Here is a 27,178-nt window from a genome sequence, read left to right as displayed (position 1 = left end):
TACAACATTGTTTCCTAAAATTTTAATTTCTATTCTTCTTTTTTTCGGTAGTTATGCATAGTTTTAACTAGATCAGTTGGACAGAAAAGCAACGATAGAGGAAAAAGTTTTGTATCACTTCATCATCTTATTCCATATAATCTTTGAGCAGTGTGAGATTGAAATTTGGAAAAAATTATATCATAATTTGTGGAAAAGATTTTCATCATTATATCCGAGTGAAAGTATGCCTAAAATAAAAATGAAGGAACTAAAAACAACAAAAATTTGATATTCAGCAATTAAAGAAAGAAAAATAAATCACTGTTGTTAAAACAAATTCTAAAACTGCACCGCGGGCTTCTCAGTAAAAAAAAAAATTGAAACGCAAATTTTAACCATAAAACTCACAATGTACTAAAATTACTATTGAATTACTACATTAGTTTTAGCAGTTGTATAATTAAAAGAATGGGATCTTTCTAGCAAAAAGAGGTGGAAGAAAACTTCTAGTGGGAATTCTGTAAAAGGACCAGACATTTACTTGAAATTGTCAGAATCAATCCCTTAGTCGATGCAACAAGCGGTAGGTAGAAGAAATAACTCTTACTATTTATCTGCTGTTTTCAATTCTTATCTCATATCTTGCTGTTCTTGTTTCAAATGGAACAAAAGTTATTTTGCAAAAACTTCATTTTTCCCTAACAGATGAGGCTCTTAAAAAACAAAGTTTGCTTTTAGCGTATGGTTATTTTCAGTATTACATTAGACGATAAAACGCATAAAAGAAAAGAAAAAACACTGTTCTAGCGACAACTTAGGCATGGCCTATATTTCCATATAACTGATTGGACATTTAAAAAGATACACATTACTGTACCAAGATTTTTTTTTTCACTTTTGTCGTATTATTTATTCTCTTTCAAGTGAAACTTGACTTTATAGGAAGTAGTCCGGTGTTCTACGAGTAACGTGAGGCTCGCCTCTTCTGGGGGCTGGGTCGAACTGTAAGCTGAAAAAAAAGTGTAATTACAAGCTGAAAGGACCATTCTCAAAAATTTAAAATCTTGCTTCAAAATGACAAAGAGTAACAAGTCTCTAGGGTTATATATGCAACACTTCCCAAAGGCAGGCTACTTTTTCTAGAACGACATCTATATATTTTCGTATTCTTAAGTAGTATATATGTAGGAGTCAATTGACAAAACCACTTGATGAGCTACTTAGAGACAACATTAAGTCTTAGAAGAACAAATTTTGAAAATAGGCCAAAACAATATATAAAAAAAAAAAAAATGATTCTTCCCTAAAGCGTCGAAAAAAAATTTATACTTTGCTTCTGTAGAGCATTTATTTCATCTACCGGATCATAATGGTACGTAAGATCATTCAAAAATAAATAACATCTGCGTTGGACTGTTACAAAGTTTGTGAGTTCATATAAATTAAAATAATATTTATAAGAGGATTAGTATAAATACAGAAGAGGGAGATTAGATATTAAATCCTAGTTATAATTGTTTAATCTAAAAACATGCCAGAGTCTCGTATGAACATATTTTTTATAGTCAATTCACATCAGAAAATATATTTTGAACCTACAAATTATTATTCAAGAGATTATTTTTTTCCCGTTCTTTGTTCTGTTTGAATCATCATGTCAGGCTTCTCTTTTTTTTGAATATAGCTCGTGTTTTTCTCATCACTTTATCTGTTTTTGTTGAATATCAACTGCTACAGATGAAAAAGCTCATCTCCCTCTAAATCTTTTTAATATGGAAAATGATATTTATGAGGTTTATGTTATTTCCTAGTGTGTGAACTGTTTAACGTGAGTTTTTCTCCCTATCCCCTTGACAAAGGCTCCCATACGTGAAGACGGAATATTCGGAAGACCTCTTCTTATATTCTATAAGACGTTTTGCATACCCCTTATTACACTTTCCTCTTATTTTAATTGTAATACTACGACCAATTGCTGACACCCTTAGTTTATTTTATTAAATGTCGTTTATTCTTTATTTTTGCATATAAGCATTTCGATGCATTATTCTTCTTTGTCGAATAATCTTTCTTCACTAACTTTTGAAGGATAATGCACTCCATAATGATGGTCATGTGGAGGTTCAAATTGGTTGTGATGCTATTAATACTTGGCCTTTTTTGCAAGAATTCTCAAATGATGTTACAAGTTATTTCATACATAGAAGGCCAGCTAACCTCAGTGTATTCACATGTCCTTTAGCAAATTAGGAAATTTTTCAGCAAATTCTTATGTTAGAAATCACGGGTATTTGAGACACTTATTTGAGAGACGACCTCTCTGCGTTAGCTTATTCTTTTCAAAAATCTGATTTGAGGTAAGAAACCGACTAAATACGAACCGAGGAGACGTGAAATTTTGGATGTGTAAGAATAAGAAGCGCGTGAAGGATTTTTTTTGTGGATAGAAAGTAAGACAAGGAGAATTTTGTTTCAAATTTGAAACAGAAAGCGGTTTAGTTAGTATGCTATATAAGCCGTTAGTATGCTGAATAAAAAGATTGAATTAAACAAATAAGTGATGCTATAAATACGTAGCCTTTTTTTGCAAGAATTCTCAAATATTGATGTTACAAGTTATTTCATACATAGAAGGCCAGCTAACCTCAGTGTATTCAGATGTCCTTTAGCCGACAAATCCTGATGTTAGAAATCACGCGTATTTGAGACACTTTTTTGAGAGACGACCTCTCTGCGTTAGCTTATTCTTTTCAAAAGTCTGATTTGAGGTAAGAAACCGATTAAAAATATGAACCGAGGAGACCTGAAATTTTCGATGTATAAGAATAAGAAGCGCGTGGTGAAGGTTTTTTTTTGCGGATAGAAATTAAGACAGGGAGAGTTTTGTTTGAAATTTTAAACAGAAAGCGGTTTAGTTAGTATGCTGTATAAGGCGTTAGTATGCTGAATAAAAAGAAGGAATCAAACGGTTAGTGGCAACGAGCAGCAAGTAAGGAGTGATTAGGTCCAATAATAAACCAAAAGTAAAAAAAAAATATCATAAATATTAATACATCTAAAGCACTGGCTTTTCACACTGATTCCAAATATGTAAGATTCAATAAGTAATAAGTAATTTTGATTACCTATCAAAACCAACGAGCCTTAGAAAAAAACCTGATTTTCAAAATCAGGGGGAGGGGAGAAACCACCCAAAAGTCAAGCGATCTCAATAAAAATCCCACCATTAGATTAATCACCACATAAAAGGGCCCTATTGTAGAAGCTCCTAGCTCCCCTCTATAAACTGTGGAATTTAGCATTTTTATGCCCGAAAAAACCAATATTTATAGAAGACTGGAAGAGAGCTCATTTGAACAGAAACAGAAGTTTGAATTTCTTTTTTGGATGACATAAAAAAGGAGGGCAAATGGCTTCCTTCCAAGACCCCTTTTTCCCCAGTGAAAAATCCAATAGCTATGCACCTGGAGATGACACGACCCCCCCCCCCCCCACACTGGAGCCCCTGGGGAAAGAGATGTATGTTATGCAAAATACCCATTGTTTACATGCAGTATTTGTCAGGGGGAGGGGACTCTCCTGAGGATAATTCCACAGGGAAATTTTCCACAGAGTGAGAGGGGGGGAATTGCCAGTATGACGTGGAAAACTTCCTGGCATGACTTGGAAAACAATCAGAAATTATAATAAAAAAAAGTTTGTTCAACAGAAAGTACGGAGCAGCATTAGAAGTTACAACGAACAAAAATCATTTAAAATATGAGGCTGCCTGCATCTTCTACAGACATCCCACTTTACGCTTAAGATTGACTTTTGTTTCCAATAGTTTAAGAAAAACTCCTAAAACAAAAAAGTCGTTTACCTGGAATAAGAAGCTTTTTAAAGCACTAGAGAACCTTAGCATAACAAGCACGTAACGAGTTAAAAAAGGGACAGGCCCCGCCATATACAGAATACCATAAGCACAATCTCTTAAATCAAGAATATGCATATATCGCAGAGTTTAAGAGAGCTAAAAATAAGGTAAAGCGGCCGAGAGAACAGACAGGGAAGAAGTATTTCGAAGAAAACCTTAAAGGTCATAGTGGAGATACTAAAGCAACATAGCAAGTTATTAATGAATTTATGAGACATAAAAAAAAAACTGCTCACTTTGCATTAATGTAAATGGAAGTTCTATGAGTGATGATTTGTTGTGCTAAGTCATTTTTGGCAAGCTTTGTTCCCGAATAAGTTCGCCGGTTCAAGAAAGTACAAGGGATGTCAACGAACATTCATGAAGTTTCTATTTGAAAATACTCCAACGGTGAAAATGTCAAAATAGCAAAAACCATAAATCGAATTCGGCTAGGATTCATGAAGCCAAATTGAAAAAGCTAATTTTGAGAAGTTAATATTTTCCGGACGAAGCTTGGATTGCCTTGCGCCAAAAATTAACAGTGATTTGAAAAGCTTCTACAATTTGACCATTTTGAATTTATTATTAGTAAATATTTTCCTATAATAATTTTCATTTAATATCCTAAAGTATGTAAGTCACAAAAATAATGGTAGAATAATGTTTGTGAATAAAACTGTTACCCATATAATCCACCCATATAATCCGCCAAAAATTCAATTCGAATGCAGTTCCAGACGATCATATAAAATTCGTATGCTTAGCTAATAAGTTGATAATAGACAAATATTTCAACCAAAATATTATGTAATTTTTTACTGAAATGAATCGAGCGCTCGCACTCGATTGCGATTTATAATTTCGTCGATAGACTTCACGAAGCATGTTTTTTCCCTGTATTTTGTCACTCCGTTATCAGTTGGATGTAGACACTACGTTTTATAATTCTAATAGGTCCGTATTACGTTTTGGTTGTGAGCAATGATGAAAAAATGTTTTTACCCATGTAAATACTGCGTCTTGTCCCAGAAACTATAACAGACATGTCCATACTTAACATACAATCGAATGCGGTTAAAATAAAGAAATTCTTTGAAATAACATAAGAAAAAAGCTTACAATGAATACTTCAGGGAATCATCCAACTCCATTATGGCAGCTTGATTACCACACCGGTAGCAATAATTGGGAGCCGAAAATATTGTCACTACATTACGATCATGGCACCTAAAATGATTAACAATGGTAAAAGCTATAAAAATCAAAAAGAAAAAAAAAAATCGAAAGCCACAATCTATGTGAACAGCTGAAATTTCCTAAGTGAAAAAGAAGGAATAAATTTCTTTTTTAATATTCCGCTGTATCAAGACAGGAACAAATCACCTTTCATTGATATTCCAGTATAGTATTTACCATGGAAACGAAAACATGTTTTTAGGACACATAATTTCTAGGAGAGAGGGTCCTTCAAACAAATCTCAGAAGGTTTAAAAGATTCGGTTATCATTTTTCTTGAAGCTTAAAAAAGTGTATTAGCTGTTCATCTCCCTTAATTTGTTTTAAGCTTAAATATAAGACTGCGAGTACGGCATTACAGCCTAAAATAGCGCCATTTATGTCTCTCGGTATTATCAAAAGGTTATCGTTAAAACATTGTTTTGCACCTGTTTCATATTTTGGCTGCAATACATTCATGGTACAGTTTTGAATAGACATAACAAGAATTAAATAGACAGAATATGTTAACAACATAAATTATTATTATTTTTTTTAACACAATACGCAATTCTTCACATTTTGATCTTTTCGTTAGTACTCCTAAATTTAGCTAAGTAGACGATAAGTCTTGAATAATTATTTCCCATAATTTTGCCCCCCGTCTTTAAATATAGGCATAAGAGCAATTAACATTCTAGTCTTAACGACTGCTTAAAAATTATATATTTGGCATCTGGCATTGTATTTTTGATACAATCAATAATAGAATTGAGTTATGAAAAAAAAATTTTAATCTTTTTTTCATCTTTAATAAATTTTTGCGACACCTACATGATTTCTGCCCTTTCCATCTTTTTATTTATTGTTATGATGATTCAAGAATGTTTCACCAATTAAATCTATTTTGACCAAAATATGACAGGTGTAAAATAATGTTTTGATGAAAACCTTTCGATAATCCATAGAGACATAAATGACGCAATATGCTTTTATTTTGGCTGTAGTAACATACTTGCTGTCCCACATTTAACCTATGAGCAAATATGCAAGAGCAACAGCTAATACGGTGTGCCCCAAGATCAGTTCAGAAGTCTTTCCTCCAGAAGGGATCAAAAAGACGTAGCCTGAAAAAAACTTTCATTTTTCAACTCGCCACCTGCAGGCAAAATCCTTTAATCCCTGTCTCTCCTTTTGAGAATCAGGCATTTGTAATCTGAGCCTTAAAGCACCAGACCCTTCTCCTAAAGACTTAACCTACCTACGCCTATGATTTACGAGAAAAAAGTGACGTGCATTGTTTTCTTTTTAGGTAAAATCCGCTGGTATTTTTTAAACAAGTATCACAAGGTCGTAAAGACTATGCTGCCATCTACACTGTCTACCTAAGAAAATGGTCATCGTAGATGTCTGGTTCGCAAAATTAGTGTGTTTTACAGAATTGGCCTGTCCAAAGTTTGGCTTGCTTTAATTTTACCTAGACAACAGCGATTAGGCGGGTCATAGTTAAATTTCACTATGAAATTTGAAAACAGGGGTATCTTTCACCAGAAAATAGTAAATTATTTAAGAAATTACTATAAACTTGAATTTCTAACATTTTGTCACTTTATTGAAAGCTTAAAAAGTTTAAATTAACGTTAAATTAAATTATATTTCAATTAATTGCGTGTTTTTCAAAGTGCAAAAAAAAACTAAAGACTTACCAGTTATATCCTTCCATGACCAATTGATGGGCTCGTGAGACAAGGGTAAGGTTATTAGAATGATTAAACGTTTCACTTATGTCCTGACCGAATGTGTAACCAGCACCCCGTGGAGAAATACCCCATCCACCTCTGTCATCAGGGTCAGACCATAAAAGATCGCACATTGGACCCTAAAATAATAGATTTAATCAACACTACTCTCGCACAAAAAGCATCACGATTCAAAGTGCCTATTTAAACTGGTCGTTTACTCAATTTCAGTTTTAACTATTTGAGAACTCGTCTCAAATGCAGTTTTTTTTGTTTTTTTTATGCATGTCATCATATCCCCTTCTAAACCCGTCTTTAAAGTAAAACGGTCTCGCTGGTTTGTTTCAAAAGCAAAAGAAACTATAATGGGGAACTATCTGATTTTACTGAGCATCAAAAATTAATAAAAGAAAAAGTATTCTCAATATAAAAACAGATTGAAAATAGAAAATGTTTTTAAAGAAAAGAAATCCACTCAATAAAAGTACATGATTACCTACAACATAAAGTTAGTTTTTTAACAAAAAGAAACATAGGTAAAAAGGAACAGGTCAAAGCGACTTTCAACTCCATCTCTGAGGATATTGATGAACAGCAATAAATAATATTTTCCATGATCATTTTATCACTTTGTTTTTTTATTTATACTTTTGTTATGTTTCAGCCGACAGTATTGGCGGCCGAAATAAAGAATTATATTTTCTAGTAGCATTAAAGATCTGTAATTATTATCTGATACCAAGATGGACCACTATAAGCATTTTACGATGGAATAGAGGGCAAAAATTGCCAAAGTGTATTTTGCAACGAATGATCTAGACAAAAAATTTCCCATTGCCATGCGATCACAAGTTTGGCAGAAAAGTTTAGAGCCACCGAAAGTATGGTTAACAATAACGAAGGCCGTTTTAACCCAAAAGCTAATAGCGAGGACGCTAGCTCGTGACCGAGACGTCAGAGACCGGCTAGAACAATCACCATGCAAATACATCAGATGGCTGTCACTGTCTAGCAGATCACTCCACCGAATAATTCACAGTGATTTGAAACGCTTTCCCTGCGAAGTTCAGATTTTTCAAGCGCGAAATCGAATCAACAAAACAGAACGCTAAGAGTTTGCTAAAACGATAAGCGAGCGTATTGAGAACCGACACTCAACTTTTGAACTGCCTTCTCTCCAGTGACGAAACGCATTTCCATTGAGTGCGCAGGTGAATAAGCAAAACTTCCAAGTTTTTAGCTAGTGAATCACTTCATGAACATGTTGACAAATCTCTAAGTGTATGAATAAAACAGAATGGCGCACATTTGGAAAGAATTGTATTTTCAAGAATTGTAATTTTGATATGGATCCATTTGTGTTTCAACGAGACGAAGCATCCCCTCACTGTTCAGACTGTGCTCTTTAATAGCTGGGGGAGTACTTCTCAAGCGACCTCACTAATCTCGGGGATGATCGAAAACCGACAGATGCCCTACTCTCCTGATCTGAGTCCTTCAAAACACTTTCTCTTAGGCTAAGTGAAGAAGATTATGTGAGAACACCCAAGAAAAAATTCACAGACTGAAAGCGAAGAGCAAATGACATGCTGGAGGTATTGCCAACAACCTCAATGTCAGAATGGTAAACTTCGTCCAGCCACGAGGTGCCTAAAACTAATCAGTCATGAATTGCTGATCACGGTAACTAAACATTCATCAATTTAAAAATGCCTTTGGATAATACAATCATTAAATAAGTCTTTACTTTCGTCCATCCTATTGTACAACGCACTGTGTGGGTTACGCACCCAAAATAATGAGACTGAGCCGATAAGCAGGAATTTAGTCATCAAAACTTAAGAGCACGTTAAATTGGATAAAAATAGTTCCCTTAAGCGTCAATGTACTGTTACCAATGCTATTTCCATGATTTGTACGCTCCCTAGAATTCAGCTTACAAAATGCCTTTTAAAGAGTTGGCCACAGCTTTCTGGATGGTGGTAACGTTCGAAACAGCAAGCTTTCAGGTCAATTTTCAATTTGGGATCTGGGAAAGTCCGCCAGGCTTAACTTTGGCTATACGGAGGCTGTGGTAGGTACAACCCCTATCCTGGCCAGGTGCAACGTCACATGACAGGCGATCTGATTCATAACGTTGTTGTGTGAAACTTCAAATTATCGAAAATCTCTGGTTTTCTCCTCTTTACGTTTCGGTGCACTTGTACACTACAAGGATATTCTTGTAGAAAGTGAAACTGATGGTGCCTCCTCCAGGCAAAACTCGCTGTGTGCCACCCAACGTTTGATAAAAAAAAGACAAAGAATATGATCTTTACCTTGAACTTAGCCATTCTTGCCTTCTTGGGGAGCAGAGACTACTCAATGAGTAACTTAAAATTCTGGCACTTGCTCTTAGGGTTGTATTGGATATCAATAATTCGTCACCAATCAGTACAGTGTTTAAAAAGTCTGCTTCAGGTTCCAAAGCCTCTGCCGTTTACCGACAGAGGGCAACTCAACTTTGTTTTTGTTCAACTTTTGTTATGTTGAGTTTCTCGGGTAAAATATCAGGTGCTGATGACTTGTATATGTTAACCCTTTTGGTCACAGTAACCTCACCTGAGGACATGCTCTAAATGCCCCATTTTCAAAACCCGTTAGATGGCGCGACTTGGAAAATTTGTACTCCATACTCATCGATGTTGAAAACATAAGTAGTACAGTTTTCATCAGAATCAAGCCAAGTTTCAATTTGATGTGCTTTTTTGAAGTTGAACTCCAATCGTGTGACAGGAAATGGACGTGCCAGGTATGATTATTCTAATTCTACCGTAGTTCTATGACAAAATTTATGTGAACAACAACTCATTTTTCGTTGAAGGAGAAGTTTTTGACTACTGCATCTCTGAACATTAAACTAAATCATCTTCAGAGCCAATGTAATTTCTGCAACTGCTGTTTCATCCCGCACAAGAAAAGCACCAGCATGGGCAGTTTTGCGAGTTTGCCACTCTCCATGAAAGATGCTGCCGAGAGACGAAGCTGTTTCGGCGTTAGCGTTATAGTAACATTCTTCATATTTTCAGCAATTGTGGCATACTGCAGTAAAGCATACGAACCCTTATGGCAGACAAGCAACGTATTGCAGATAGGACATTAGAAAGAGAACCGATCTCCCGGAACGGCTCTACACCACTTTTTCATTTGGTGTCCTGTCACATCTTTCTCTTCCAACCAAGTCTCCTTGAATTTGCACTTTCCCATTTTGATTCAAACTGAAACTTTCAACCTAAACCTTAAAAAAGAAAAGAAGATAGTAGAAAAACATTTACACTATTACCTGAAATGTATTCAAATAAAAAAGGGTGCTAGGAAGTAGTCTAATAGTTCTAGAAATGTATCTAAGCTCAAAATCATGCAAGAAACCTAGTTTTAACACCAACTCCTTTGTATTTTGTTCTTGGAGCCATATTCTTTTTTTTTCTCTGTGTAATGGTGACACCCAGAAAAGATTTTCTAAGTAATTAGCAAAGCCAACCGAACTCTGCCGCCTCCTAGCCTAATGACTCCAGAGGTAAAGGGGGTCACTCCTTTTCGTGACTAGTCTGTCTGCTCTGTCCAAACAGTAATGCTGTAACCTTTGTAACAACAAGTTTTGTCTTTCTCAGACAAGCCAAAAAACATTCCAAGAATCTCAATTGAAACAAAAATACTGAAAACCGTATACTCACAGCCATTGGTAGCCTTCAGGATAAGGAGCTTTGAATCAAAGCAAGAAAAGAGACTTTAAGGACCTTTATCAATTTAAGGGACCAATAGGGACCTTCACTCAATTTTAGGGACTTTTATGGATTTTTTGGCAATCCTTACTAAACCTATATGCAAAAAAAAACTATGATAAGCCCTGAAAAATCAGTTATGCTTGTCAAATGTGCAGCTGTGGGTATTACTATAAAAAAAATAAATTCCAAAAATCCTTTTAATAGAAGTTTTTTGTTAAATTTCATAGTCCCTCCCCCCATCCAAAAAAAGAAAACAAAAAAAAACTAGTCTCTGTAACAAACACAATCAGAAAACACGAATAAAATACAAACAAAACTGCAAGGAGAATATGGACAATAAAAAAGTATACTATAATATTTTCAAACTTTTCTAACCAATCAAATAGACTGACCTCTGTAATAAACATAACAAAAAAAAACTCCAAGAAAATATAAAAAAAAAACTATCTCTTGCAAGAAGCTTAAAAAAAATAATTGCAACTGTGGTGATGATCGAAAAATTCTAACTTCATTTTCAAATTCAGCACAAAAAATTACATTGGAAGCACAAAGATCCTGATTGACCCAAAAACTTTGTTTGGAAGTGTAATCGAAAGCTTCCTGAAAAGAGATAAAAATAAGAAAATTTGGCATGTTAATGCAATTTGTTAAATCTATATCGTGATCGCGATACTATACCTATATTTTTAAAATTACTCACCTCATGTGGAACCTCCTGCAATCTATCCAAAGATCGAATATGATCTAATGTATCAATGGAAGGTGACAAACCGCCATGAAGACAAAATATTTGACCGTCAACTAAGGCTGTTAGGGGCAGGTAATCGAAAAGATCCGTGAAAAACTTCCAAACATTAGCGTTACCATATTTTCTAAGACATTCGTCATAAAATCCATAAACTTGAGTGATTTGTCTGGACTCGTGATTCCCACGGAGGATCGTTATTCTTTCCCTATAGCGTACCTATTAAAAAGAAGACAGTAGTTTTGGAAAAAAGACATCTGCAGTCTATCAAAATTACTTGAACTGTTTTTCACATGTTCCCCATGAAAGTTCATGTGATTCTCAAAGAATAAATTCATTAACTAAGTCAATAAAACTCGAGAAAAAAAATAAATATGAAATAGGATCAACAAGATAATATATGTGGTGCTACAAGAGTTACCATGCTATATAAATGACTGATGATTTCTCAAAGTATTTGGCAAATAATTCCACATTTTCGGTCCGGTAAATTTGATTGAAAACCAGATGACGTGATACGTTTCTGTAACTAGTTCCGATGCATGTCGAGTATCATGTTGGTGAATTTCATCATTCCTTCGAAAAGCCGACATAAAAGACTCAGGTGCGGTATTTGTGCTTACTAAGTTTCGGCAATCTTTTTTTCTTGAAGTCGAGCCACATTTAACATCTTAAGTTTTATTAAAAACGCCTTCACACTCTGACGAGGCTCAAGCTTTCAAATCGCACGTATAGCTTTATTCTGAAGAATTTGAACTTGCTTCAATTCTGACTTACAATTTGAAGCCCAATACTTGTTCCATATAAAAGATATGAGTGGAATAGACTGAAATATAGGATCAGTAATATTTTATGGGGAAAAATAAATTTCAGTCTATGGAGAATATCAACAGCTCTTGACAGCATCATACAAAGAAATTTAATATGGATTGCCCAATCCAGCTTTTCATCAATTACTATGTAATGTGGTCAACTCGGTTCAATTTCTTCGTGGTCTGCCGTATTTATCTTGCTGTCGTAAACTGGGTCATTTCCATGTTTAAAAATGATATGCTTCGTCTTTTTTGTATCAAGGGAAAGCAACCGCTCTTCAAAGAATTCAGTTGCTGCCTGAAGGCAAACTTCAGCGTTTGTAATTAGTTGTTCACGGTTTTTATGTGTTTTTAATCATATACGGTTTTTATGTCATTATTCATACTAGCTATAATGTCCGGATTTGTTGTTTGTCCAATTTTATCTTCCTTACTGACTTACCCCTCCCCCCCCCCAACCAAAAAAATGGATACATCCATCTGGTTGAATAAAATATTTCATACTCTTTGAATTTGGTGGAGCTAATTGTGGTAGGAGGGTTATATTGCAAAGTTTTTTGATTTAAAATCTAATTTTCTTTTTACCTGTTGAGTAGATAATTGGATATTTCGAAGATAGAGAAGGGTATTTTAGCCTTGAAATGTAATGTTCATCACTTGACAATTTTTGAGTCTTTGAAGTGCACATACATCTAAGATTGAAAGTGAACTTTTTTCATTTTACTTTACAGAATAATCTCTTATTTGGAATAGAAAATAGTTTCACAACAGTGTTCCACAGCTCCTGTATAAACAAGCTATGAACTTTTCTTGGTTACCTTACTTCTGAACCTTGTTCAGATAGCCCCCCTGCAGCTCAACCCTGTTCAACTAAACCACCATGGCAATCAACTCTTGTTTAACTCTATCTCCGTTTAGCTCAACCCTCATGGAACTCAACCCCCATGCAACTCAATCCTCCTGAAATCAAAAATACACCTGGAAAATTTAATTCAGCCCATTTTGTTGGAAGTAATACAATTTGACTTGAAAGAAGTGGTCTTTATTCATTGGTTAATTCTCATGCAAGTCTTTCTTTTATGCTGGTTTACAGCCAAACTGGCCCTCCCCTATAAAAACAATAATATATCCTTTCACCTTATACATTTGAAATTAGCATGGTTAATGCCCAAGCCTCAAACACGCTTGAATTCTATGGTTCAAGCAATGAGGTTGGACAGGGTTTGAGTCAAAAACGTTTGGGTTGATTTGCATGAAGGTTGAGCTAAATGAAGGTTGGATTATACAGGAGTTATGAGGGCTCAGTTAAACAGGGTTTAGTTACAAACACCACTTTTCTTATATTTAAAAACCAACCAACAATGCAATTCTGGCTATACATACATAAACACAAACAAATAATGCTTACGCAATGATCACATGGACACACACTGACAAAAAGAACGGAAGTTCAGATCCATGGTTAAAATACTCTATTGTCATTAAGAATTAAAAACTCAAAAGCAAACGATCTTTATGAAAGGTTCAGTCTTTGCCTGAAAATCTTGGATGGTAATCCTTTCAGCTTTATAAGAGACAATATCTTTTGACAATGTCTTGCCTTCTCAATATCCATTCACTAGCTGCAGAAGAAAAATTAACCTTGTATTTGAGTTAGCATTGACAAATGACACTAATCATATCACTTTATACTTTCATGAATTCTCATCAATCTTCTACATTTATGCGCAAAAGCCACCGTGGATATTCTTTCTGCTTTCCTCTGAGCCTTCTTACAAATGATGGTGGGATGAAAGAGTTAGATGGGACAAAGCAGACAGTTCTCTTCTAATAGTTTGGTGATTAATCAGGTTCAAGTAGTCCATTGAATTGTTAGAAGTTCACAGATGACATATGACCATCTCATATCTACCATCCCAATTGACCCAGTCTCCAGTCTTGCGGACATTTCCTACGCTGGTACATGACCTGAATGACGATAAGTTAACATAAAGCCTATCTAAGAGTGCTTTTTTTAAAGCCCAATTTGCCACCTCTTATAGATTTTGGCCTCACGACCCAGGACAAGGTCAAAAATACTTGGTGTAAAGGTAACAGTGACTAAAAACGGCATTTTCGCATCAGGACTATAGTTCTGAAATCTGTTTTGGTTGTTGTGCATAGTTTAGAAATGTTATAGTCGTTTGAGTTGTTGCATTGACTTGCAATTTATCCTGAGCAACTAAGATCCATAAAAGCAAGCAAGTAAAATAATTTTTAGGAGGATTATGTTTGCCAACCCTTCAAAAGATAAGAAATTACCTGGTGATAAAATTAGCTTTCAAATGACTTTAGTCTGAAACTCACCAAGATATTTTTTTCTGATTATGTGTCTGATTCATGGCTGAAGCCCTTTACCATATTTGTTAGTCATGAAAAGCTAAGCCTGTCACCTGTTAATTTAACAGATCTGTATTTTCAACAAAATTTTAACTCCCTGAAATTGTTTTAAGCACATTGTTAACATGGATATAAATACATAATTGACAATATGATGCTAGTGGGTTTCTTTTTATTTTTATGAAGGATAAAGGAATTATTTATTTGTTTGTGTTTTAATTGAACCTGATATAATGCACTGATATGCCACACCTCCCATGCCTTGAGAATTCTCTTTCAATCAATTCTGAGAAGCATGCATCATCCAAAGAGTGTGCCAGTTCTTTAAAAATGCGGTACATTTAATTGAAGGCAGATTGAGCAATTTTACATGTGTCATAATAGCTACATGGTTGCTTCCATAGCCATGAATACTCATTCACTCACCAAATGTTTCAATTCCTGATGATTCTTTGCATAAAATAAAAACAATATTGAAAAGAAAATGCATCAAATTAGCTCGATATTTGAAAAGGGTATAAATTAGCTTGATATTTAACACTGTTGACAACTCAATCGGGAATAATGCCAGGATGCCATTTCAGGAGGGGTCTGATTACAGAAAAGTTAACTTAAAGACATTAGATGTCTAAAAAAAATACAACTTTTTTATATTTCAGGATAAAAAGGCTAAGTTCCAGATCTACCACTGGCTACACCACTAACCATAGGAGATAAAATACAGAAAACATATATATTACAAATTCAAAATAGATTATTTGTTAGCATTTCAAATAGAATTACAGTTTATGTAACAATTTTAGTTACAGTTCAATCGATTATATTGATTCTTTTGAAGAAGAAACAAACAGAATGTGAAAGAAAAAGTCGGTCTAACAAATTAGACAATGAATAATTTTTGTCATGTTTGTAACAGAAATACATGAATTTCAATACCTTTAATGTGACTAGTAGGCTAACTGTCTCAACTGAATAGTACCCTCGATCAACATAATCTCCCATGAACAGGTAATTAGTATCTGGAGATTTGCCACCAATTCTGAACAGTTCCATTAAGTCATGGAATTGACCATGGACATCACCGCAAACAGTGACAGGACATCTCACCTGCTGAACGTTTGACTCCTTAGCAAGAATTTCTTTGGCCTGAAAATAAAAGTAAGGTATAGTATTTGAATTTACTTACATTTTTGATTTTTATTGTTCTGTTGTGAAATCCTCCATTTAAATCAGTCATACAATATAACAAATAATCAGCAGAACATGCAGGGCCTGTCCATGGGGTAGAAGACAATTAACACAAATTTTAAACAGAGGAGACAGCTCTTTACTGCACTCTGGACATGGATCCTAACCAAAAAATATGCAAAAAAAAAAATGAACACCAAAGAAACATATCTAAAATTCAAAACTTAAGTATAATATTAATCTAATATCTTATTAAAATAAACCAAGCTACTACAATCTTTGATTAATAATCTAAGTTATTCCAACCTCTATAAATAAAAGACAATGTTGATCTGGTTGTGATGGCTTGAGGGGCTTGAAGACTGTCCTTCGAAATATACTCAAACAATTATAACCTACAATTGATGTTTATAACATCTGAACATAAATGTTAATGAACAAAAAATAATTTAGTAGCTATTATGAACTCTATTGGGAAATAAAAACTTACATTAAAATCAAATACATTTTTTATGTCCCAATATGGCTATTTTATAATATATTCTGGATTACACTTGTATTCAACTTTGTATAGAAGGAGTTGTAGAAACTTTGGAAGGAGCTCATTTTATTAGAAATTAAAAGTTCTTGTGCCCTTTTTGAGTCACGTGATTGGAGGGCAACCAGCCTTCCTGCCATGCCCATCACAAAAAGGATGTAACTCAAGATTGACTTAGTGTATTAATTTGGAACTTTAAGGAAATGATGAGAGGGATGATTAATTGACCAAAAGAAGCAGTTGCACACTACTACTACAATAGGGGGCTACTACCCCCTACAACTACTGCTTCTATAGCAAGTATTACCAAGGCTGAGGATATTGAAGTGGAAACTTGAAGAAATGTTGAGGGGAACGTTGAACTAAATCAAACATACTATGTGCATACAGACCCTATCTGCAACATCTACAGAACAGCTTACCATATCAAGCTGAAACTTCCAGGGCATCATGAGGAGGATGTTGAACTGAAGAAAAGGTAACATGTGCATGCTACTACAGCTGCTATTATTGTTTCTACTGCTACAAATATGACACTACTACTAATACTATTAAGGCTAAGCAGGTGAAGGTGAAAATATGAGAAAATGTCATTTATTATTGCTATTATTTTAAACAAAAGAAAAACGAAATAAGCCATAGCCTTGTCTTGTTACAAATTGACAATAAACAAACAATACAAAAAAAAACCTCTTTTTGATGTATGATGAGTTGGGGATTAAACCCCTACCAGACGGTTTTCCAAGACCATCTCTCACCAGAGCAACCTATGGATGAAGCTGATTCAGAAATAGCAGCATTTATAATTGTAAATGATTCACCAAGGACAGAAAGCCCAACACAACTACCACCTGATTACCTTACTAAAGATGGCTTTCAGATAGTCCAACAATCAAAGAAAAAATAAGAGAGAGAGACCTGAAGATTCCCTCCCCCCACCTTCCCCAGTAACAAGACAATTCCAAAAAATGTCTTCAACCCCAAGACAACCATCAAGAAACTCCTATCCTTACTTACTAGGTGAAATGTCAGGTATCCGGGTATCAGGGGTAGATAAGGACATTCACTTCTCAATAAAAGATATTGAAAAAGTTCGTAAGTGCATCTTTGGCAAATTGAGGTCTAACTTTAAAGTAAATGTCCTCAGATCAGGTGACATGACATTTATTTGCAGAGTAGGCAACTTAGACAACAAGCCCTGCAGATTAAAGAAGTCCTCAACTTTGCAGTAAAGGCAGAAGAAATAAAACTCAAAGAGAAGCAATTCTGCAAGGTGAGTATACAATATCACTTCTGATTATTCAACAGAAGAAATCAAAAGCAGCTGTTTTGATGAGAGAGGAAATCAGCTTGAAGTCCTAGAGGTGACAAGACTAAAAAGGAAAGTAGCAAACCAGATGCTTGAAAGTAAGTCAGTTGTATTAATCCTTAAGCAACAGACCCCTCCACAAAAAATTTTTGTGATGAGAAATCAGAAGCCAATAAAGATATACATAGAAAAACCAATACAGTGCAAAAAATGTTTTCTATTTGGACATACAGAAAATAGATGTTTAGCCACTGAAATTTTTTTGTAAAAGATGCTCTGAGAAAGATCATACTGAAACAAGCTGCACAAAATCAGCTTTTCGCAAAAACTGCAAAGGAGCACCTAAACCAATAGCAGAATTAATTGCAAAGCATATCATGAAAAGAGAAATCACCAATGCAACAGCACAAACGCATAAAAAAAAAGACAGAAGGAGAAAAGGAAGACTGTTTTCCTAAATTAGTGATTAATATAGACCAGCACTTGAATGAGGCCTTAACCCTACTCATCCATACAATCACATAGGTCAAACAGCATAGCCAAACACAATCAACCATAAAGAATAATCCATGGACAGGCAGTCATGTCGTCAATAAGTATAAGTCGTCATTTACCAAACAATAGAAAAAATAATAAAGACAAATAATTCAGAGGCAACAACCCAACACAAAGGCTCATCAGGAGAATACGCTGGCCTATAGGGTTTCGCCACTTTAAATTCTCTACCCAGCCAAGTGTTGTGGCTACCACAGAATATCCATGGCATCCCCATGTCAGGTATCACCCCCAAAATACATGCCTATGAAAAAAAAAACAGCAAATGTAAAACAACCAAGTAACACCAAAACAAGCTTATCCTGTTAATATATCCCTCTTTTTAGCAACAATAGGTAAACTAAATATGATAAAATTTACCAAATCACAAATATTAACACATTGCAAAAAAAAATTAATGAACTAAACAATTATAGAATTCATCTTTACCATGTGGCTATTTTTTTAAAAAAAATCCGCTCTATTAGAAACACAATTCAAAATAAATGGCGCTGCATCATAATTTGTCGAACCTCCAAAATTAGTTGAAAATTTCTTTAAGTATTTCCAGATAATTCTTTTGATATTTATTTAAAAGTTCGTTATAATGAAAACTAAATTTTTTAAATTGCCAAGTTAATTTATTTGCAGAAAAACCTCTTGATATCAATTTTTGGCTTAAGATATTACATCTATTTTTAAAATCAATATAATTACTACAAATCCTTGCATAACGAAGTAACTGTGAGAAAAACGCAGAATATGTGATTTTGAGTGTATATTACTTTCAGGGAATGGGAAACTAATCACTTCAAAATCATCGGTTTTATTATACATTTTAAAACTTAATTTATTATTATCACAAATATTAACATTTAAATCTAAGAGATGATCTTCATGACCAGCGCCATGACTAGGTTCAAGAGTAAGCTCTGATGGATATATATTTTTAGAAATATCAATGAAATCCTTACAATTTAAGACCAAAATATTATCTAAATATCTTTTATTATTTGACAAAACATGTTTTAAATTATTTGGATTATTCTTATCCATCATATATTTATATTCTAGTTGACTTAAAAACAAGTCAGCTATAAATGGGCTGGCATTCCCCCCCATGGGAATTCCCACGATTTGCTTGTACAAATCACCACCAAACCTTATATAAGTATTGTATAAAACAAATTCTAATAACACAAAAATCATATCCAAGCTGTAACATCTCAAGTTAACTGTGGTATTAAAGCAATTTGTCCATATAGCTTTTTTAAAATTGCTCCCAGAATGCAAGATTATGTGCCTTGGTGAGAGAGACAAAAGAAAGATTAGGAGGAAAGATGACAGCAATCATTGTAATGGAACTTATCAACAGCAGTAACTTTCAGAGTCAGTGAAAGCTCTCCTGAAAATGGAAGTTATTCAAATGTTCTTTGGCCTTGACATTTCCACCTCTGAAAATAATATATTTCAAGAGATGACCTCAAGAGCAAGGAACTTGGAATCAATCCCATCCATAAGCAGTATAGAAAGTTTCAGGGACTCCACTAACCAAATGGCTCAGAATAATGACCAATTAAGCAACCACCCAACCACTTCCAAGCCCCAACAAGATGGCAGTCAATAACCCTGTTGTCAAAGATTCAAAAAAACCTTACAGTTCTTCAATAGAACACGATTTCAGCAAATAAAAAGAAAATAGCTCAACTGACACAATGTATCAATAAAAGAAGGGTGGATATAATTTGTCTACAATAAACAAATCTAAATGAAACTAAAAGATTGGAAATACAAGGGTATAAAATATACAGGAAAGATAGGAGCTCTTTAAGAAGAGGAGGAGGAGTTGCTGTTCTTATCAGAGAAGACCTTAAACATAGTAGCCTTATTAATATTAATCTCACCCAAGATAATGATGTTGTTGGTATACTTGTAGAAAGAAAAGATGGAAAAAGAAAAAAAATATACTCTTTTTATAACCCAGATGGAAATTTAGACATTTTGAGTAATATTGAAAAGCTAGTTACTTCACAAGATGAGCTATTAATTGTTGGGGATTTTAATGGTCATAGCAAACTTTGAAGTGATAAAAATCCAAATAAAACAGGGAAGAGCACAGAAAAAATTATTGAAGAGCAAATTTAATGGTATATACCCCAAAAAATTTAAACACATATTCTTGCCCAAGAAGTAAAACCACTTCCACAATAGATCTCCAGATTGGAAGCAGCTCCATAGGAGATACTATTACAATTGAAAGAATTGATGAATTGTTCATGTACCACTATGGGGTATCAACATCCCTTTATGGGATTAAATAAAAAAAACAAGTTTTTTTTTAACTGGAAGTAAGGAGCGACATTAAAACTTAAAACGCACAGAAATTACTTCGTATATGAAAGAGACTGCTACCTCATCAACGCCCCGTTCTTTACGCTAAAGTTTGACTCTTTCTCTCAATTCTTCTTTTTAAAACAGTAAAAATTTCTCCCTATTTTCTAAAATGAGGCAAATTTTCTCAGGCTCGTAACTTTTGATGACAATGACTAAACTTGATGAAACTTATATATTTAAAACCAGCATTAAAATGCGATTCTTTTGATGCAGCTATTGGTATCAAAATTCCATTTTTTTAGAGTTTTGGTTACTATTGAGCCGGGTTGCTCCTTACTACAGTTTGTTACAACAAACTGTTTGATAGATAGCATTTTAGAAGAAGTCCCCCCTCAATTCCTAAACAGAAAAGCAAATTGGCCATGGTTCCAGAATTTTCTGGGGATACATAATTACATTGAAGTAGATGCATGTCAGAATCCAGAAGAAGCTGCCACCCTGCTTAACAATACCATTCTGAAAGCAGCTGACTTTTCTATACCTAAGACCAAAGGATTTGGAAAGGCAATAGAAAACCATCCACCAAAGCCTTAGTGGAACAAGGATTGCAAGGTGGCAGTCAGACAAAAGAGAGTGGCACAAAGGAAACAGAATAGGTCTGCTTCAATTGAAAGTCATACAATTCTCAGGAAGGCAGAGGCTATTGTTAAGAGAACAATAGGAGAGGCAAAGAAGACAGCATGGTCCAATTTCTCATCTAACCTTGACCTAAAGCTACCTCCAATAAAAATTCACAACTTTATAGACTGCATTAATGGCAATTGAATCAAAAGTCAGGAACAAGGTTACACTCTGGAAAAGGATGACTTACCAAGATTACCTTATCAAGATGACTTACTGAAACCCTTCACAAAAGATGAATTAAATATGGCAATTCAGAATTTGAAAACTCCTTCAAGACCTGGAATCGACAAGGTAGACAACCTGTGGTTAATAAAAAGACCTGAAGAATTCAGAACAAGAATATTAATGGTATTTAACTGGTGTTGGCTTAATAGTACTTTTCCACAGATATGGAAACCCACCATCATTAAAGCAGTTCCCAAAATGCAGAAGCTGAGCAACAGCCTTAAGTCCTACCAACCTATTTCTATATTACCCTGCCTGGGAAAATTATTAGAGAAATTGGTCAACAAAAGGCTGGAGTGGTTCATGGAAAAGAACGAGTTGATTCAGAATGAGCAGACAAGCTTAAGGAAACATCACAGTACACTAGATAACATAGTCAGATTAGAAAATTTTATAAAAACAGGATTTGAAGAAGAAAAAATATCTGTGGCAGTCTTGTATGATTTTGAAGGAGCTTGCAATAATGTATGCCATGAAAAATGGCTTCAAAAATGGTAAAGTTTGGATTCCCACAAAAAATAAGCCTTTTTATTGAAAGTTATTTAGACGGGCAAACTTTCTATGTAAGAGTAGGGAAGGAACTTTCATCCCCTTGATTAATAAAACATGGCCTTCTGCAGGGAGCAATTTTAAGCACTCTTCTTTTCCTTATATTTATCTTACCTTAAAACCTCCACAACTGTTGATATTAGAGGCATGTTTGCTGATGACCTACTAACATGCCACAAAAGCCCCAGCATTGAAGAAGCCTCAAAATCAGCACAGATAACTCTTGAAGAAATTCAAGAGTATTCCAAGGATCATGGAGTCCCATTGTCCACCAAAAAAACCAAGGTCATTGTTATCCATAGGAAAAGAAATACCCTCGCCAATCCAGAGATCAGGATAAGTGGAAGAACTCTAAAAGTCACAACTTCAGCAAAGATTCTGGGAGTCCATTTTGACAAAAGGTTGACATGGAAAACACATTTGGAAGCCACCAAAACCTCTTTTTTGAAAAGACTGGCTCTAGTGAAGCAAATGGCAGGGACCTCTTGGGGATCCTCCTCAAAAACTCTGATGGATTTTTATAAATTATATCTATGAGGGATAATTGAATATGGAATCCAGGCTTATGGTACAACATCACAAAAGCACCTTAAATACTTGAAACCCTCCAGAACTCAGCTATTAGGATAGCCTTCAATATTCCCACCCACACTCCAGTTGACACCCTAAGGGGAATTGCTGGAGTCCCAAAAATAGAAGAGAGAATGAAGATTCTATCAACAAAGTACTTCATGAAGATCCAAGCTTTTGGCCCTAAATACATTTTCACTTCCACACTTCTCAAAGACCTAAGAAGCATATCCCAAAAACTACCCTCTGGAGTTTTGTTTTGGAAAAGTGAAACTTTTATTTTGAATTGGAGAAGTCTAATCCTTTACTTATACCAGATTACCCCCCCCCCTTGGAGAATGGTTGCCCCCAAGTCATTCTTGAGCTGATCCCTAATAGTAAGGATAACCTTCCACAACAGTTAATAATTCAGCTATTTTTAAGGAGTAAACAAATGAATTACCTAGATTACCTTGAAGTATATACAGGTGGATTGCTAAGAGAAAGGAAGACAGATGCAGGCATATTCATACCAGATTTCAATTTGAAGCTGCTCCTCAGACTTTCTGATGGCTCCTCCTATCAGCAGAACTGAAAGCCATTGAAATGGCTCTGAATACTTTCCTGCAGTCCCTCCCACAATAAAAAAAAGTGCTTATTTTTGGTGACTCAAAATCTGCCCTCCAGATGGTCTCAAAAATAAATTGGGAAGCCCCTGATTTTGATTTATCAGCAATTCAGAATTCCCTTCTAGAACTTTCCAGACAATGAATAGAAATTAAGTTCCAGCATGCAATTCAACCATCTGGGGGGGGGAGTGAGCAAACAAGATAGTTGAGAAGAATTTCATTTGCCCATAAAACAAATTATTGTTCTTCTTAAGTATGGCTTGTGGTCTAGGGATATGATTCTTGCTTAGGGTGCAAGAGGTCTTGGTTGTGAGTCCTGGACCATCCCAATTTTTACATGAAGACAATCCAAAACTAGATACATGATCAATATATCAATTGCTGAAAGTTGGCAGGTAAATCAGGGACCAGACCAGATTAATTAGAAATAGTTGCTTCCCCAATTTGACCATCTGGGGGGGAGTGGAAGGATGGTTAATTTGGAAATATTAGAAAAAAAAAGGTATTTTTAACTTATGAACATGTTATCAGATCTTAATGAAATTTGATATTTTGAAGGACCTTGTGTCTCAGAGCTCTTATTTTCAATCCCAACCAGATCCAGTGACATTGGGGGGAGTTGGAGCAGGAAACCGGAAATGTTGGAAAATGCTTAGAGTGGAGACATCATAATGAAACTTGGTGGGAAGAAGCTCTTGGCTCTTCCAGCCTTGTCACAAGTGCCATATGAACTCTACAGACTAAAGTATGACCTGTGAAGATATTTTAAAGTACCTACCTCTACTCCTTCTCTCTGTAGATGGCAGTTACCTTTAAGTACAAGAAAACTGTTTTTAGCTTCACAACTTTGCTCAATCCCAATTTATAAAGTTTTAAAAATTGCAATCACATTTCCTAAATTTAGAAATAAACCAATTGATACTTACTCAAATTATACTCAAATAACAGAAATTGCATCTTTCAGAACTAAAACCAGAGAAAAAGAAACTGATAACTCAAAATTTTTGTAAAATGTAATTTTTTCAAAATCTCAATAGTAATAGACCTGTCAAATAGGCAAATTTCTAAGACTTAGAAATCAGAAGAAGGTTAGCATGGAAACTTAGCAATACCTTCCTAGAGTATACTTTGACCCTGGATTGGTATCCAAAAGTTTCATTTTCCTAACCTAACCTCTTTCCAAAATAGCAAACAGTAGCTAAACTAGAATTTTACCACAATTCCTGTTACTTCAGAAGAATTTTAAGCCATAGACATGTTTTTTTTCTAAATTTAGCAAATATATTTGTAGATTGAAATATCATAAATTGGGATTGAGCACAATTGTAAAGCTGAAAATGCTTTTCTTGAACTTCATTCAACCAGAAGATCTATTTAGCAGGATTTCACTTTTAAAGCACAGAGATTTTCAAAGGTTAGTACCCTTTATAGAGGAGTGGAGGTAGGTATGGTACTTGTCTCTTGTATAAAACACACTCAAGAAGTGAAGTTTGGCAACAATAAAATATGATGAAAATAGAGTACTTTATTAGCACAATTATGAAGGTCATTTGTGAATTAGAGCTTCAGCATTGGTTGACCATCTTAAAGACAAAGAAAAGTTCATTATCAATTCTTGTGATTTATTAGTGCAATTTTTGACCTAGTTCATTATTAACACAATTCTTGAGGACACTGGTGAGTTTGCTGTGACTAGTGATAAAACATAGTGTCTCCTTATGGATGTTCAAATTAAGATTTGGGATTTGTCAAGGACCAAAGAACAGGCAATTATATTTTTCCAGGATAAGGGGTTGTTGCCCAAAACAAAACAGTACATCAATGGACACACCATGACTTTGTACTCTTACAAGAAGCAACATTTTTGGAAGTATAACACTAAGCCATGTTTGAAAACCATCAATTTGTGTATCAACACCTGGTTTTTCTAAAGTAGAATACCATTTGTTACTGCAGTTTGTTTTATTTATTTTAAATGAAATATTTCCATGGCTGGGTGTCAACAAGAACTAGGTATTTCTAAACAAACAGTAGTCAATTAGAATAATAGAGAATATGGGGTCCTGCAAAGTGGAGTTGTCACAATTTTGTGGCAAAATTCTAGTTTACTGACTTCTTGCTATCTTGGAAAGGGGTTAGGTTAGGAAACTGAAACTTTCAGGGATGGGTCTACAGGCTAAAGTATGTCCTGGGGAAGGTATTTTGAGGAACCAATGTCTAGTCCCTCTCCCTCTAAAGGACCCATGACCTTTAAAAATGTGTTATAAAAGTGAAACATTGCAAAAATAGATCTTCTGCTTGAATGAAGTACAACAAAATTGTTTTTAGCTTCACAGCTTTGCTCAATCCAAATTTGGGCCTATCAGGTTTTAAAGATATGCAAATACATTTCCTAAATTTTGAAAAAAAAAAACAAAAAAACACTGATATGGCTCAGAATTCTACTCAAATAACAGGAATTGCATTTTCAGAACTAAAGATGGAGAAAAAGCAACTGGTAACTGAAAATTAAGGTAAAATGTTGTTTTGCCAAAAATTCAATAGGCATAGGCCTGTCATGTAGGCAAATTTCAGGGCCCTCTTGAGGGAGGATTGGTGGTTGGTACTTTAAATACCTGCCCAGGATATACTTTAGCCTGTAGACCCATCCCCAAAAGTTTCATTTCCTAACTCAACCCCTTTCCAAGATAGCTAGAAGTCACTAAATTAGAATTTTACCCTAAAATGTGTAAATATACAGCCCAAATTATCCTATGTATTTCTTATTTTTAGATTTTCTTAATATTGCTTTGATTTATAGATATTGAGTAGAAACAAGAGTGACACATGGCAAAATACACAGGAAATATGAAGTTTGGATTATAGGCTATATTTGTACATTAGTTGGGTTGGGGGTGAAGCAAAGTGATGAGCTTTTGGAAATGCTTAAATAACCCACAATTTATAATTTATTTCATATTATGATAGTTTATATTATGAATTAAGAACTATTTTTTTGAAAGTTTCCTTTTAGACAAGACTTATTGCCTACTGATGCCTCAAAATTATATATTTTCAATTTTATTGTTGCATCTTTGCCATTAGATCTCTTTGAAAGAGGGTTACACATGCTCCAATGAATGGAACATGTATAATTTAGGCTCAATATCTACACATTAGGGAGGGCGGGATGTTTGATTAGGCTAACTCATATTTTAGTATTTTTTTTTAGTTATAATATTTTCAGTTTTATGTTTCATACTGGGCAGACCTAACTGTAGAATTATACTCAGAATAGTAGCACTTGGGATCTCTGAATACTCTAAATAATTAACTTATTACAGGCCCAACACGTAAAAAACTAAGTTTTGAACTTGATCTAAAGCCACTAGGCTACATACCTTCTCACATAGAGTTTTGACCTGATTTTCGGCTAGTTGTTTACACTCATTTAACTGCTCAATCCATGCGTCTAATTCTTTCAGAGTTGCTTTATCTTCCATTTGATGCCGTGTCTGTGACACAGAAAAATCTATTCCCTACAATTAATTTATTTATGAGGTATCAGTAATGGCGACTACTTGTGATGATTCTGAAAACTGTTTCCCGCGCCATCTAGATTTTCAAAAATTTCCGGACCACAGAGTATGGGTTACTAGCAGCAATATACCCAAAAATTAGTTACCCATACTCTTTGATGCAGATGCTCAACTGAGCAATTATTTTCTGTTTTATTTTCTTCCATAAATGTTTCAATCAATGTTTACTCTTAAAACAAAGTATATTCATTAACTTTGATCTTTACAAAAGAATTTGATAGAGTAAAATAAAGCTTATGAAATTACCCTGATGAATGCCCGGATTAGGATATGTAAGCATAAGAAGTTGGAGCGTTTCTGGTGTTATGAGATAGTTCGGGGTCTTCGTTCCGTGTAAGCCCCTGGCTCTGTTACTATCACCGAAAATAAAGTCTTGCCTATGTGGGGTCAATATATACATTTCACGACTTTACCTAACCAGAACAGTAAGTGCAATCACCACTGTAGGGTGAGATTGAGAGTTTGCGCCCATCGAAAAAATTATACCAAATAAAAGAAGCAGCATTTGCACTGAAATTTGATCGATG

General features: G+C 34.6%; 1 protein-coding gene across 1 annotated transcript; it reads right to left on the bottom strand.

Moving 5' to 3' along the window:
• Positions 1–709: 709 nt before the first annotated feature.
• Positions 710–26,646, bottom strand: LOC136036252 (serine/threonine-protein phosphatase 2A catalytic subunit beta isoform). The gene is made up of 6 exons (XM_065718372.1): positions 26,454–26,646; positions 15,471–15,680; positions 11,299–11,562; positions 6,802–6,974; positions 5,000–5,107; positions 710–991 (listed from the first exon to the last, which is right to left on the bottom strand). Exons 1-6 carry the CDS (start codon positions 26,553–26,555, stop codon positions 919–921), a joined length of 930 nt encoding a protein of 309 aa, XP_065574444.1. The 5' UTR covers positions 26,556–26,646; the 3' UTR covers positions 710–918.
• Positions 26,647–27,178: the final 532 nt, after the last annotated feature.

Source organism: Artemia franciscana, chromosome 15, assembly GCF_032884065.1.
Source record: "Artemia franciscana chromosome 15, ASM3288406v1, whole genome shotgun sequence".
Lineage (NCBI taxonomy): Eukaryota > Metazoa > Arthropoda > Branchiopoda > Anostraca > Artemiidae > Artemia > Artemia franciscana.
Note: the sequence above shows the minus strand (reverse complement) of the source record. Positions and strands in the feature narration are given on the sequence as shown.